This window comes from Labrus mixtus, chromosome 15, assembly GCF_963584025.1.
Source record: "Labrus mixtus chromosome 15, fLabMix1.1, whole genome shotgun sequence".
Lineage (NCBI taxonomy): Eukaryota > Metazoa > Chordata > Actinopteri > Labriformes > Labridae > Labrus > Labrus mixtus.
The window spans coordinates 26,858,242-26,873,628 of NC_083626.1; the positions used below are offsets into that span (position 1 = coordinate 26,858,242).

General features: G+C 40.1%; 4 protein-coding genes across 8 annotated transcripts in view; all 4 read left to right on the plus strand.

Annotated features, from left to right (window-relative positions):
• LOC132990138 (uncharacterized) overlaps positions 1 to 1,046 on the plus strand; it is a 28,118-nt gene extending 27,072 nt beyond the window's left edge. For both annotated transcript variants that reach the window (XM_061058233.1, XM_061058234.1), the window contains exon 6: positions 22 to 1,046. In XM_061058233.1, coding sequence (XP_060914216.1) covers positions 22 to 69 — 48 coding nt within the window. In that variant the 3' untranslated portion in view covers positions 70 to 1,046. The remainder of the gene's footprint in view (positions 1 to 21) is intronic.
• LOC132990137 (T-cell immunoglobulin and mucin domain-containing protein 4-like) overlaps positions 1 to 15,387 on the plus strand; it is a 43,253-nt gene that overhangs the window by 14,234 nt on the left and 13,632 nt on the right. The window lies entirely within an intron of this gene.
• On the plus strand, positions 2,081 to 7,326 carry LOC132990132 (uncharacterized). 2 transcript variants are annotated; one of them, XM_061058217.1, is made up of 6 exons: positions 2,081 to 2,226; positions 3,738 to 4,091; positions 6,091 to 6,204; positions 6,537 to 6,656; positions 7,113 to 7,150; positions 7,236 to 7,326. In XM_061058217.1, exons 1-6 carry the CDS (start codon positions 2,184 to 2,186, stop codon positions 7,281 to 7,283), a joined length of 717 nt encoding a protein of 238 aa, XP_060914200.1. In that variant the 5' UTR covers positions 2,081 to 2,183; the 3' UTR covers positions 7,284 to 7,326. The 2 variants fall into 2 exon arrangements, with proteins under 2 accessions (XP_060914200.1, XP_060914201.1); XM_061058218.1 differs by having other exon boundaries at positions 6,548 to 6,656.
• LOC132990133 (uncharacterized) lies at positions 8,511 to 14,934 on the plus strand. Its single transcript, XM_061058219.1, has 7 exons — positions 8,511 to 8,663; positions 10,598 to 10,954; positions 12,257 to 12,355; positions 12,479 to 12,580; positions 14,270 to 14,389; positions 14,547 to 14,581; positions 14,667 to 14,934. Exons 1-7 carry the CDS (start codon positions 8,621 to 8,623, stop codon positions 14,712 to 14,714), a joined length of 804 nt encoding a protein of 267 aa, XP_060914202.1. The 5' UTR covers positions 8,511 to 8,620; the 3' UTR covers positions 14,715 to 14,934.

Consider the following 15,387-nt stretch of genomic DNA (forward strand, 5'->3'; position numbering starts at 1 on the left):
ACCAATGTTCTTCTTCTGCAGGCCAATTTGGTGCATGAAGGGGTCAGAGAGGAGATTCTAGAAATATGAAGAAAACATTTTAGATGAATTTATAGGTCAGATTTCTGATTAATGCACTGCCTTTGTAAGAACAATATACCAGGCTGTTCTGTGAAAGCTATATGTAGATTACATCTATTTTCCTCCTCTTCAACCCATTTAAATAAGTCTCAGAGCTCCCCAAAACATGTCTGTGATCCTGTATTTGATCATGCCTCTAAACCCCTCTATTTCAGCCCTGCTCAGAACAGGCTGTTTCTGTGTCTGTACCTTTAAATATGTAAATGAGCTGTGTCTGTCCATGCCCCTCTCTGGAAGGGCTTTGGTGTACTCGGGCTTTCTCGCTCCTATTGTTTAATATGAGAAGGCAGACTCAGAGGACAGAACAAACACCTATCTGTGGGAGTGTCACCCACCTGGGGGAGGGGTTACTGCCCTTTGTGATGTCATGAAGGGAAAATCTTCAAACGGGATGTATGAGCCCACATTTTCTGAAAAGTGGAGCAGGTAGTAGACGGAGAGGATGGACTTTTCTTATCATTGGTAGACAGATTAGAGACACATGTTAGTGTTAGAGAAACGTGGTGAAGTGTATTTTAAATAATATGTGAACTTAAAGCCATAAACTTCTGATGTTTTGTTGAAAACATTCTGTGTTTCAAATATTTTGTTATGAACATGATGTTATTTTTGATGTTACATTCATACTTTTACATCACTCTTTGGTTCTGTTATATTGTGTTTAAATGTGTTGCTTTTGAAAACTATGAACTCTTTTCTAGCTTACATGAATCATCAGGGTTTATTCTAAGTACTTTTAAAATTGCTTTCTAGTGGGGTTAAAAATTGTACAACATTAAACACATTTTATTAAAAGTTAAAATACTCAATATAAGAATAAAAAAAAAATGCTTTGTGTTTATTGCATCTGTATAGAAATCTACATATTGCAGTTAATGTATCTACTTAAACTCAAAGAATTAAAATAAACATTTCATAGTGTTTGTATATAATCGTCTTTGTGAGATCACTATGTATTACTGTTTGAATTCCTATCGCCAGAGAACACTCATATCTGGTCTCAGGTCTGACGACTCAAAATCCTGCACGCCTCATCCTCCAGACAAAAGAGGAGAGGAATCATCCGGCTTGTCATGCACCTATAACAGCATGGCTCTGTAGTAAGAGTGTGCGGCGGCTATAATCCTCCAAGCGTGCACCTGTAGGGCCAAATGCCCTCTGTCCTGCATGTCACTCCCCACTCTTTCTCCCAATTTCCTACTCTATAAGATCATGATTCATGTTCAATAACTTCCTAACTTACTATCAATAAGCAGTAATTAGGAGGGTTTTAGCGAAAAACTCTTATAGGTCTTTCACACTTGTGGAAAACTCCTGAAAAACTAATGATAGGATCTGCATGTGTGATGGTGTGAACGCAAACAGTCCAATATTTAACTCTGACTTAAACCGGAGTTTCTCCTACCAGCCTCCGAGTACTTTTTCTGCAGCAAGTCCGAGTGAGCTGATGTGAGAATGCAGCAGTTACAGTATATACATAATCAAGAGAATTCACTTTGAGCGAGTAGGAGAGTGTAGATGAAATTACTAAGACTTGACTTCGCACAAAGATGATTCAGTTGACTCAGATGGCTTAAGTGAAATATATAAGATAAATACTCATGAGGAGACATGGATCAAGCGCACCCATGTGAACTTGTGTCTTGCTAAACCAAATCTGCCAGACTCTCCCAACGGATTTGCCTAGATCCCAAAAGATATTATTATTATTATCAGGGTCATGTTGAGCTACCTAAACTAATCTGTGATGTCAGCACGATTTGGAGCAGACAATAAGTCTAGCATACATCCTTTCAGATAAGAGGGACGACAGTGGACACACTAAGCTGTCCTTGGTCATCTAGTCACAGTAATGAGCGCTTAATAAAGACTGATAAGCAGCCAGTACGCAGCAAATACTTAATGGTGAATATTGTGACCTTAATTTAAAGTGTTTCCAAAAACTGAATGTATAGGGGAGGAGAGTTCAGAGCTTTGATGTTTGTAGGAGGAAGTTCATCACTTTATAAACAGAGAGCAAGCAAGAAGGAAGAGGAAGTGTTTAAACTGTCAGAGGCTCCAACATGAAGGTCCGTCACACGTTGATCTTCTTCGTCTTCATCTCCAGTGAGTACTCTCTTCAACAATTTCTCTCTTTCGTTATTTTTTAACTACATTTATTTTAATTATTGTGGGTTGCTGGTTAACTTTGTGTCATCGTTTTTCATCATTCTGAGCAGCGGACTTAGAGCCTGAGAGTTACTTCTAGTTATCTCATCATAATATGTACACAGTATATTTGGTTTGGTCCCACAATCTGGTCTCAAGTATTTTTAACTACAGCTTACAATATTGTAAAAAAAAAGTATAAAAAGACATTAATGGTGGAGGGTGGAGTAACATGTCTTAATATAAGGTTGTCAAAATGCTTCAGTTTCATCGAGGCCCTCTCGCATATAACATCGATGAACAATGTTCCCTTTAGTGTTTGTTTCGAGATCCTGTTTCACTTCCGTTTTCTTCCTGTATTGTTGTGAAATTGTCCCAGTTCTGATTAGGATACAAAAACAGAAATGTGCATCGATTGTTTTGAAGAGTTGATCCCCCTGATTTTCTTTTTCAAAGTCCTACTTTTCTCTTCGAGCAGCAGCCCAGCTTGGATTACATTTCTATTTTAAAAATGTAAACAAACCGTTGATGTTGTGGTGCAACTTGGACAGATAAGTGACTCTCTTGAGAAGTTCAATTTGATCAGACTGATTCATTTTACATGGAGATAGTAACAGGGCCGCCCACAGAAATGACTGCGCCCCTGAAAGGTTAAGTGACAGATCCTCCACAGATCAGTCATGAAATAATTCCATTACAGGCATGTTGGATCAGTTGCGTTAGCCTACTAGCTAACATTCACCTCCTCTGTATGGCTCCCATCAGCTTCTGGAGTTTACAGAAAAGCGATTGGGGAAAACCGTGCAGTTGTTTAACGCTTTTGCCTCAAAGCGAGGGGGTTCCTGGTTGAAATCCCCCCGTCCGCCTCTCTGTGTCCACCTCATGTTCTCCCTGTGCATGCGTTGGTTCTCTCCGGGTTCCTCCCACAGTCCAAAGAAATGCTTGTTAGTTCAATTGTTTACTCTAAATTACCCTTAGGTGTAAATGAGTGAGTGTGGTCCATGGTTTACCCAACCTCTCGCCCAATGACAGCTGGGATCTGCTACAGCCCCCTGACCACCCTCGAAATGGAAAAGCGGTAAAGACAATAGATGCATGAATAAAAAACGGTTGCAAACAAGTTATTTTTTGGGGCAGATGCCTCCTTTTTTTTCTAGCATCCTGACTGTGAGCAGGCATAGCTATACCAAGCCGTCATTACTGGCCGTACAGTTAAGTCCAATGGGCTCACCACCAACTTTAATGTCACTAAAAAAAGGGGATTCACATTTTGAAACTGGCAATATAGAATAATATGTGTTTCTTTATTGTCTTAGTGAGTAATGTTGAGCATTAAGATTTAAAACATATGTTATGAGTGGTTAAATTTAGGATGACAATGTTTAACCTTACCCCAATCCCCCCGCCTCCCCCTTTGTCCCCCCATATTGGCAGCCTTGGATAGTAACTCTGATTGTTTATCATTTCAGCAACACTGGAGAATGGAGACGCCTGCCTAACAGAGAGAGATATCTTGAATCATACAGCAACTGAAGGAGGAAACTTCAAAATAAAATGCTACTTCGATAACCCCGATGAAAGGAAGATCTTCTGCAGGGACGACTGCAGGGAGGAAGACATTCTCGTTGAAACAAGCGGTGTCAGAGCTCAGCGTGGCAGATACAGCATTGGATATAATGAAGAACATGTGGGAATGTCTATAATGCCTTTGTATGTGAGCATCAAACATCTGACAAAGGCTGACTCTGGAAGATACAGCTGTGTGTTTGGAAATCTTCAGTCTCCAAGAGATACCCAGGTGATGGAGCTCAGAGTCGAAGGCGGTGAGTTTTTACTCTCCACAGACAGCTGCTGATGTTTTAAATGTTTAACATTTGCTCTGTTATAACCAAAAGTTCATCTGTAAAATATAAAACCAATTCAAACACTAAAGGTGACACTACGGTTGATTTGAATATCGATGCTCCATCCCAAAGACAGTATATGAAGATGGACAGAGAAACAGCCACCAGGGAGTGAAGCCAAAATATTTAGAGCTCCTCCTGCTGACTGACTGTTAACAGATGGGACATGGGTCAAACTCAAGGGGCAACCTCTGTGTTGAAAATGAAGCCAATGCATAAGTGCAAAATCCTGTAGTTTGTCCAGGGTCTGCTTGAGTGTTAGTACGAATTGTCATGAAATTCATTCATCTTGGTAACTTTGTGAAATGTATTATTCAAGTCTGTCTACCACCTGTTAACACTCCTACTTTTGGGTGTCTGAAGCTGTAATCTTATATGGGTGAAGCATGAACCTAAGTAGTAGCAGATCTATATATGGATAGGAGCCAACTATATGTTGTCAGCAACTGTTTACGAGACAGAGAGTCTACATTTGATACGTATACAAATCAGTGTCATGTCATCTTCATTGTTTATGGTGATGCACCCAAATAGAAAGGAATTTGTGAGTTGCACCTTTTTAACAGAATATAAGCAGCACTGTGAACACTGTTACTTTGTCAGCACTTTGTCAGTCAAGTGATTTGTAAGCATGCTTGTTTGATGAAGTTGTCTGACCTCGGCCGATTAAATGGTGTTATAATCTCCAGTCTGTTTCACGATTTCTTCATTGGATTTATACAACAGAAACAACCCCCACCTAACATTGAGGCTGGCTCCAAGAGCCGGGGAAGTCCCATACACACCACATATTAAAAAAAGCCTGTTTTTACAGCAGAAATTAACATGTTTACAGCCTTTAACAAAAAATAATATTGGTCTGATTAGTTTTTGTCCTCATGGGCACACACTGTACGGGGGGGTGATTATTTTTAATAATGCAGCCGTTTTGATTTTGTGAACGATATGCATAGCGCCTAACTAATCAGCTGACCTGATTGGCAGGTGGGCACAGTGTAGCTGTTTGTCAGGAGGCTTAAAACCCGCCTCACCTCCAGCTCTCAGCCTGTCATTAAGTTGACTGAAAGTTAGACTGAGATAGGATTTCCAGAATGGCGGCTGCTGCCGATGAGCCTCCAGAGCCCCCTGTAGGAACAGATGGATGATGTCACTCAGGCTTCATCTATTAATATTTACAGTCTATGATCAAACTATAGATTAAAATACACATCAAATAACATTATTCTCAAACCCGGAATCTGATGTGATAGTTTGTTCTGATCATGCGGATTAGGTTTCTTACTTTGTTCGAAATTCTGCTTTTGCTTGCCTGTCAAATCACAGTTTTATTTTGATCAGTTAATTGATACCAAAGAAAGGGGATGTAACATACCTACTGTTGACGATCACATTAAAGGTCCTTGCGGCGTTCTTAACCAGATTGTTAGGGTATAGAACGAAAGGTGAGAGGAAACGTGACTGAAACTAACTTTTAAGTCATTGAACTTTACATAACCCTGAGTGTCTTCTCCAAACTGGAACAAGAATCTGTTCTGCTGTGGCCCGTCCCCACCTGAGGGATCTGTAACGTTTTATCAGTAAAGTTTAATGTGCGCTGCGGTTAGCCAAAGAGACATAGAGTCAACTCCGTGGGTCCACCAGCAGCTCCCTACTGTGAATGTGTTGGCTCCAAATTACGTCGTGGAGTGGAGTATTTGGCTTCACTTTTGTACAACAGTAGGAGACAGACATGTGCTGTCCATATCAATACACAGTCACTGCTCCAAACAAAACGATGGCCCTCAGCACATTATGTAACTGTATTGGTAAGAACACACCGACTGTTTTGAGAGAATTTGGGTGATGTCAATAAAATGTTCTCACTGGACAACTTTGTATCCCAACAAACTGTATCTAATAGTTTCTTTGTGTGTCACAGCTCCAACAACTTCTGAACCAAGCCAGACTATCCAACCTTTGTCAACATTCGCTCCACCAGCCTCCACACCGACAACAACATTGGAAAAACTGGCAACACCAGCTGCAGCTCGAGGTATATTTACTCTTTTCAATCAACTTTAGAGATATCTTATGACCACTTTCAAAAGTAAAGAGGAGTCATTATATATTTGGGCATGCAAGACACGTTGGGGGACCAGTTTGCCTCGTAGTCGTTGAGTCCGTATGTCATTCTCTACTCTCTCTCTCTCCCAAGTTTCCAGCTCTATCCAATGTCCTGTCTAAATAAATGCATGTGTTGTCTTTACATGCTTGTACTGGGTTCATTCATTGTTGGTTGAAATCACTCGATGAATGGGAAATATTTTATAATGGATAAGGAAGTTTAAAAAAAACAAAAAACCCTGTTCCTCTGCTCTAACAAAGGTCTACCCCAGGAGACAAACCCAGGAGTTCAGCTGAATGTGCAGCTGGTTCTGATCCTCATGATCATAGTTTTATCAGCAGCTGTGTTGATAGTCTGCAGGAGGATCAGAAAACCTCAAGGTGAGCGAGAGCACACACATACAACAGAGAGAAGGGGTCATCTTAAAGTTACCTAAAGTTAGGGCTTGATTCCCCTCTCTGACCAAAGTCAGCAAAGGCCGATTATCTGATTGTTCCCAAGATGATCTTGCCAGATTCTCCAATTTTTGAGTGTTGTCCTAATTGTTTTTCTTACCGTAATGGATGAACAAGGTAGCTAACAGCTAGCCAAATGTAGCTTGACCGTCATGTTTGCTTACTCTAAAGTTGCATTGGTCAGAGCAGAGAGTCGAGGCTCGGTTTAGGTGTGTGGTGTGCTGAGCTGGACATCTCGTTGAACACCGCACACCTAAACTGTTAAAACTGTCATGATTAGTCATCGTGTGGGGGCTCTCTCACATTTTTAAAAGTGGTTTGCTCATTGGTCACCCAATGGACACATTGAATGGACCTAAACTTCTTCTGTGTGTCTTTCAGAATCTCATGTGGGACTCGAGGACGTTAATATCATCAATGTGAGTGTTTACCATAACATTGAATATAATTAAATGTATTAATGTTTGTAAAACCAGCTGACATCAAACCACTGTTCTTCTGCAGGCCGACGGGCTGCATGAGGAGGCCAGAGAGAAGATTCTGGAAATCTGAACAATGATTGTTTTAAATGAAATAAAGTGAGCTTTCTGATCAATGTGCTGCTTTTCTTAAAAACAAGAACCAGGACAACATGTGATTGTATCTTTACATTGGGTATATAAAGGCGTGAAACTCCTAACTGCTGACTTTATGTTCAGGAGGTCTTTAAACTGAACGTTTCAGTGTGAACACAGAATGAGGAAAAGGGGATTTTGGTGTTTGAGTTTAAACTTTTTTTTTTTTTTTTACAACTGGAGCAACTGTTTGGTTTGTTGGGGCCAAAGTCTGTTAAAGAGTGTGTTTCCATTCATTAGGGAACAAGTATCTTGGGTCTATTTCAAAAACTTGAACCTGAATGTGATACAAAAGATGGAATTTGGATAGTTTTCTTAATTAGTTTATAGAGAAGCCTCCTCTTTGTTGTCTAAATGTAAAACAAATAGAAGAAACTACACAAACTAAAACATATTAAGGCTACTTTAAAGGTCACATTTGATGCAAAATCCACTTCACTATGTTCCACTATGTTCCTCTCCGTCTTTTACCTGCTCCATTTTTCAAAAAATGTGTGCTCAAACAGGTCGTTTGGAGATTTTCCCTTCATGACATCACAAAGGGCAGTAGCCCCTCCCCCAGGTGGGTGACACTCCCACAGCTAGGTGTTTGTTCTGTCCTCTGAGTCTGCCTTCTCACCGTAAACAATAGGACATGGCGCAAGAAAGCCAGAGTACACCCAAGCCCTTCCAGAGAGGGGGCGTGGTCAGACACAGCCCATTTACATATTTAAAGGTACAGACACAGGAACAGCCTGTTCGGCGCAGGGCTGAAATAGAGGGGTTTATAGATATGATCAAATACAGGATCAGAGTGGATTTAGAACAAGAGACTTCACACACATGTTTTGAGGAGCTCGGAGATTTATTTAAACATGTTCAAAAAGAGGATAATATGCCACCTTTAAATAAACTGGGATAATTCATTCAGTTAGCTAGAAAATACTTTCACGTATAATTATTAGAGTTAAATAATATAATTCTTACTTTTCAGATCAAACTCTGTGTAGTTTTTTGTCCAAATTTTGAACATTAAAGTTCATTAGCTGCTTGAATTCATGAAACACGTTGATTAGAGGATGGGAGCTCCTTGGTGTGCGGATCTTGGTTGCTTCAGAATGATGACACATAAATAACAGCTTGCAGAAAGTGGATTGCTCAAAACAAAATCTCAGCGTAGAGGGGAGGAAAATTCAGAGTGACGTCTGGAGGGGGAGCATCGCTCATAAAAAGAGAGAAGCTGCTGGTTTGTGAGTGAAATAGGAGACGCAGTGTTAAACAGTCAGAGACTCCAACATGAAGGTCTGTCACACTTTGATCTTCTTCGTCTTCATCCTCAGTGAGTATTCTTTAAGTCTTATTCTCTCTTTGTATTTTAATATGAAGTTATTCAGTCTGTCAGTAAACTGTGTGTCTTATTTTTCACATGTCCTAGAGTGAATCCAGATCCTTGGAGTTGCTTTAAATAACAAGCGTAGTTAAGTTTTCAAAACATAAGAGACAGGGGTGCCGGTGGACTAGTGGTTAGTTTGTGTGCCCCAAGTACAGAGGCTGTTGTCCTTTGTTAAAGACATAAGACACTTTAATGTAATTCATGCAATACAACAACATTTTATTTTGACAAGCAGCTGCAGCTATAGACAAGATGAATAATGAAAAATATAAAAATATACAGCAAGACATGAGAAGCCGCTGCACCTACACCTGCTCAGATTGCATCAGATTAAAGCAGACGGCCCAGGTTTGAGTCCAACCTGTGGCTTCTTTCCAGCTTGTTTTCCCACTCTCTCTCTCGCTCTCTCTCTCTTTCCCTGATTTTCGACTCTATCCAAAGTCCTGTCCCTCTAAGAAAGGAATAAAAAGCCCCCAAACAAATCCTTAAATGTGATGTGCATATAGCAGACAGTATTTTGGGTTCAGTCCAACAAATGTCCATAGACTATTAATTAAGTAATTATAGCTATATACTATGTAACATTTTTTCGTTCATAGGATTACACGTAATGCTTTACTTATTGTGATTTTTCATGCTGTTCTTCCCCTTTTTGCACAGCACAAAGATTATTAGGGCGGAGCACCATGTTTTCCCTCCAGGCTGTCATGTTTCAAAAAGGCATATTAGTGTCCATGAATCATGTCAAAGAGGAACAATGTTCCCCCTCAGAGTCAGTTTCAAGATCCACTTTTTCATCTGTTTTCTTCCTGCCTTACACTTCTGTAGAAAGTTGTGAAATGGTTGCAGTGAGGATTGTGACAAAAAAAAATGCATCGGCCTTCACTTTTACGCAATACTCACAAACTTTGTGATGAGTGGCGCTGTTTGTCGACAGGCACGGCAGGCATCTGCTTGGGTCCCCAGACCAGTAGGAGGGCCCTGAGGGGTTCATTAACTTAAACCAAAGCAGTGGCCAAACGTGTGCAAATTCTGCAGTGACAGTAGGAAACCTCCCTAGGGGGCCCCCATCTGACAGCACTCACTCGCGTTGCCCTGCTTGGCATCACATGCATTATTGCTGTGAGAACCAAAGTTTGTCAGTGAAAGTCAACAAAGAAAAATGAAGAGGAAGTAAGCGGCAAGCGACATGATGACATCCACTGTGACACACAATTTCCAAACAGATATAACAAGAAAACAAGATATTAGAGAAAGAGAAAACTATTGAACACATAGTGAAATGTAATGAAAATCCTAAAAATGATAAAAGTGCTGAATCAGGGCATATAAGATAAAGAAATATCAATTAATAAAATCAATAAGACAATCACTCAAATGAATAAAACCAGGATAAGAGCAAGTTCATGGACCGTAAGTGAATAAATTAAGAAAGCTCTCTTACAGTTAGCAGCTGATAGAGTTCTTCTGTTGGCAGTTTTAACTTGTTGTAGTCAAGACCAGTCTAACCGAGACCAAGACATACCCGAGAGCTGAGTGCTGAGAGCGAGACAAGACCAAGACATTAAGGGAACAAGACCAAGTAGAGACCAAGACCAAGGCAGGACAAGACCACAAATATCAGTGAAAAATCATAATCTTGTGTACCACAGTTGGACGTGTCACTCACTTAGACGGTAACACCGGGAAGGTTGTGGACGTAACAGGGAGATAAAAATAAAATTATGAATGAATTGAAGTTGTTTCTTCTTTTCATTCTAATCAAAGAATTTAAAGTCTGAGAGCGAGACAGATTTGTAGTTCTACAAGACTAGTTTTAACTTAAGACGATCAGACTGTTGCATCAGAGAAACGGTAACAATGTTTGTTTATATTTTCAGCACCACTGCAGGAAGGACAAACTTGTTTTGAAGAAGGTCCACATGTCTTCGTCCATACGGGAACCGAAGGCGAAGACATCACAATGACATGCATCTTTGATAACCCGAACAAAAGGAAGCGCTTCTGCAGGAAGGGCTGTAGAGATGAAGACGTTCTTGTTGAAACAAGTGGCTTCAGTGCTCAGCGAGGCAGATACACAATGGAATATGTTCCCCGTGATTTGCTCCCCAGTGTGATAACTTTATACGTGAGCATCAAACAGCTGACAAAGGCCGACTCGGGAAGATACAGCTGTGTGTTTGGTGACGGTCAGCTCTCACATGAAACCCAGGTGATTGATCTCAGAGTTCAAGATGGTGAGTTTTTTTTTTCTCTTTAACGACGGCTGCTGATTCAATGTTTAACACTCTGATTAATGCGGTGGCTGGGAAGTGCAAACTAAAATGACAAAGTGTGAAACACTTGTACAAAGCTGGAGACAAATCTTCATTTTGGAGAACAAAGATTCAGAACACTTTTACCAAGGATTTTTTTTAACATTTTATAAAACACATTTACAAGATGTGAAACACTTTTCCGAGCACTGAGACACATTTACAACCACCTGAACAGTTTAACCAGTCCCCAAACAAACTTACAAAAGGCAGAATCTCAGCGGGAAAGGGAATGTACCAAATATTGGAGGTGACTGAGAGAGTGCTCAAATAGTTGGTTTTGGATTAAAGAAATGTGTGACAAAGAGTTTATGGTGATCAAAAGATGTTTTGTCTGTTTAGTGGAACCCCCCTGAGACAGTTAACGCACAGTCTTTCCGTCAAAACAAACTATTTGACCTCTCACTCAATCACTTCCGGGTCACTTCCAACATTTGGTACATTCCCTTTCTGGCAAGACTCTGTCGTTTGTAAATTTATTTCTTGACTAGTAAAAGTGTTCTGCCGATTGTAAATTTGTCTCAGCACTTGTAAAAGTGTTTCACATTTTGTTAATTAGTTTTGTCCTTTGTTAAAGTGTTTTGGTTTTGTCATTTGGTTTTTATACAATTTGAAATTGTTTTCCGAAATGTCAATTTGTCTCAAGCCTTGTAAAAGTGTTTCACACTTTGTAATTTTGGTTTGCACTTCCCAGCCACCATAGATTAATGCCTCATGTTAAACACCGCTCAGTGCTTTGCTCATGGTGGATAATGTTTGGTCTTTGTGAATAAGGTAGTAAAGAGTACAGTGATAGACCTGCTCTTTAGGTAAAGGGTCGTGAGATAACATTTGTTTTGAACCGGCGCTTTACAAATAAAGATTGATTGGTTAAAAATATAAAATCAACTCAAACTACCACACTAAGGCCTAGTACACATGTAGACCGGTATTTTTGAAAACAAATGTTTTCAGCCTGTGTTTGAAAAAATAATCCCGTCCACACACGCTAAATTCTCAAAAACATCTTTGTCCACATGAAAACTCAAAAACGCTCCGTTACAGCGTGCCAAGTCAAAAACGATGTCCTTGACATGCAAAACCGGTTAACCGCAGCTCAATGTACGGACATTTACCCATTTCCTCTGAAACTGCATCAACTTAAGATGTATGTTAAGGCCAATGCTTCACAGGAAAACATAGTATCTGTGCAATCAGTATCTAATAGTTTCTTTTCATTCACAGCTCCAACAACTTCTGAACGGAAACAGCCTACCCAAAATGAGTTACCAGCACCAGCACCAGCCTCCACACTGAAGACAAACCTGAAAACCCCAGCTCAAAGTACCTTTACACATTTCCTCTGAAACTGCTTCAACTTGACATCATTTTTTTACGGCCACTGTTTCACAGGAAAACATAGTATCTTTACAAATCTGTATCTAAGAGTTTCTGTGCGTTTCACAGATCCAACAACTTCTGAACCATTTCCTTTGTCAACATCCGCTCCACCCGCCTCCACGCTGACGCCAACACTGGAGATACTGGCAACACCAGCTGCAGCTCGAGGTACATTTACCTGTTTTTTTTTTCTGATTCTGCACCAACCTGTCCATTTCACCATCAGTGGCGGTTCTAGACCACTTTTACTGAGGGGGCCAAACTGGGGCCAGTTGTTTTGTCATTAAACCCAGATGAAAAATAGACAAGATGATCGCTTTAAAAAATATATATTTATGCACATCATTAAATACCAAAACATAAAATACAGTGATTTATATTTGTTTTAGTAAGAGTATTTAATACTAGATTGTAAATCCAGTTGTTGAATCAAATACTGTTTAGGCCGGCTCTTCCTTTTGGAGGGGTGGCCACAGGGGGGACCAATCTCAGTGTTACAGGGTCACTGGCCCCTGTTGGCCCCTACCTAGAACCGCCCATGTTCACCATTCATTTTACCCTGGCTGGTTAACAAGACTTGAGATGCTTGAACTTCCTCACTTGAGGCAGATTCTGTAACCCATCCACAATCGTACTTCATCGTCTGATAGAGCACAGATGCCTCTGAGAATGGATGCCAATTTTTCTATGTAATTCCAGTGAAGTCAGCGGTAGCCTTGCGGTTTGGACACCTTGAGTTTTTGGATTTTTTTTGTAATTGCCACCCTGATTACCATTATAACAGACTTTGAATTTTACTTCTGTCTCCAAAATCTCGGAACCCATAGCAAATTATTGTCTATCCTTGTCCGACATATAATACAGTATATATCTCTATATATCTCTGGGAACGGATGCCAATTTTTTCGGTAATTCTGGTGAAGCCGGTGGTAGCATTAAGCTTTCTAACAAGATTTCTTCATCCATAACGTCTGGGAGGAACGCCTGTTCATCTGTCCAGTCTCAGTTCAACAGCTGAACATTTGCAATAAAGAGGTTTCACTTGGTCTCACTTCAACGGTATGAGCCTGAGTAACAAACCGACTTTCTTACAATTTACTTGCAATTAATGTGAATGAAGTCTGCCGATTAACAACATCATGATGCAGATTTGTACAAAGTAAAAAGTCAAGCTTCGTCAGGTCTGTCCTCAAGAGGAGAAGAAAACTTTAAGGAGGTCGGACGGATCAATTCTGATGCGTTTGAGGTAGTTAGAGAATCTAAACGCTGATTGGCTTTCATGCAGATCAGTGGCTCAAGTTATAATGTTTGATTTATGATGGATGGTTAGCTTCACTTTAATGCACATATCTGCAAATAAATCATCCTCCTCATACTGCCGATGGGAGCTGGTATGTTATACACTTGGATTACATCTAAAGAAATAATAATTGCTGTCCACACAGATTGTTTCACCTGTAAAAACCCAAAGGCAGTCGATACAGAATAGGTTGATACTGAACGGACTACAAAAACCAGAATGCTTCACATCCTGCAAAACTAGAACCCTGTGTTAAGATTCTACATATAGCGATTAGGAAGAGACAAACATACCACCCAGAGGAGGCAATCCAGCGTTTTCCAGGAGAGAATCATGATCTCAGATTTGGAGTGACTCACTCTCATCCCAACAGCGTCGCACTCGGCTCCAAACCCAAATGCCTGCTGCCCGACGAAGCTAACAAAACTGCATCATCTGCAAAAAGAAAAGACGACTTGTTGGTTTAAAAACTGTTTAGTACATTCATCGTTGGTTTAAATGACTGGACAAATGGATAAGAAAGTAATGAAAACTCTTGTTCCTCTGCTCAAACAAAGGTCTGCTCCAGGAGACAAACTCAGGTGTTCAGCTGAATGTGAAGCTGGTTCTGATCATCATGATCATCACTTCATCAGCTGCTTTGCTGATAGTCTGCAGGAGGACCAGAGAACCTAAAGGTGAGAGGTCATCTTTAACTCACAAGTTACACCGCTGCGGTCCAGATGGAAAACAAAGGACACAATCACTTTACATTTGCACCAAATGCTGCTCAATCATTGGTCACCCGATAGCAACGCCTAATGGACCTAAACTTCTAAACTGTATGTTTTTCAGTATCGCATGTGGGACTCGAGGACGTTACCATCAATGTGAGTGTTTAACAGAATATTATATATTTAACTTTTATACGTTTGTAAAACCAGCTGACATTGAACCACTGTTCTTCTTCTGCAGGCTGACGCGGCGCATGAGGAGCCCGGAGAGAAGATTCTGGAGATGTGATTTTTTTTTTTTTTTATTGCCAGTGAGATGTCTTTCTACGCTTAAAGAACCAAGCGTTTCTGTGATCGTATTCTTGACATCGAGCGTCAAAATATAAACTTTTGATGTGTCGCCAAAGAAGTCTTCAGACGGGATGTTTCTGTTGAATAAAAAAATGAAGAAATGAAAACAATTCTACATGTGTAAATGATTCAAAATATTAAAATGATGATGATTTTAAGATGCAATTTGGATTATAACTGTTCATATTTGACTCCTTTATGAGTAAGGATGAGTCAAACAAACTCACAGACTCTGAGGTGGATTTTTCCTCATTCTTTTTTGCCTCAATTCTGAATCAAAATCAGCGTCAAGAATTACACTGTACCATTTCTCTGCACATGGTTTAAACGTTGCAACAACATGTATTAGTTATAATCTAACCTCTTGTCTTGATGTGAAGATGAGTGCTGTCTTGAGAATAAAATAAAGACAAAATATTCAGCATGTGTTATAGACAAACTCACTTTGTTGAGTGTTAAACTGGTCAAGTGATAATGTTTTTTTACTGATGCCTCTCCACGACGTACAAAAAATAAATTTGACCACCAGAAAGAGAAAAAAAGACAGTTTTGTGAAGTCATTCAAAATGAGTGTCAATGGATCCCATTCCCCCCAAAATCAGACAACGATG

What these genes read in the sequence shown, in the direction of transcription:
- LOC132990132 (XM_061058217.1), top strand. Translation starts at nt 2,184, where the DNA reads ATGAAGGTCCGTCACACGTTGATCTTCTTCGTCTTCATCTCCA. An exon ending in GGAGCTCAGAGTCGAAGGCG is followed by an intron (nt 4,092 to 6,090) that starts GTGAGTTTTTAC and finishes TGTGTGTCACAG; the next exon opens with CTCCAACAACTTCTGAACCA. An exon ending in GAGGATCAGAAAACCTCAAG is followed by an intron (nt 6,657 to 7,112) that starts GTGAGCGAGAGC and finishes TGTGTCTTTCAG; the next exon opens with AATCTCATGTGGGACTCGAG.
- LOC132990133 (XM_061058219.1), top strand. Translation starts at nt 8,621, where the DNA reads ATGAAGGTCTGTCACACTTTGATCTTCTTCGTCTTCATCCTCA. An exon ending in CCTGAAAACCCCAGCTCAAA is followed by an intron (nt 12,356 to 12,478) that starts GTACCTTTACAC and finishes TGCGTTTCACAG; the next exon opens with ATCCAACAACTTCTGAACCA. An exon ending in GAGGACCAGAGAACCTAAAG is followed by an intron (nt 14,390 to 14,546) that starts GTGAGAGGTCAT and finishes TATGTTTTTCAG; the next exon opens with TATCGCATGTGGGACTCGAG.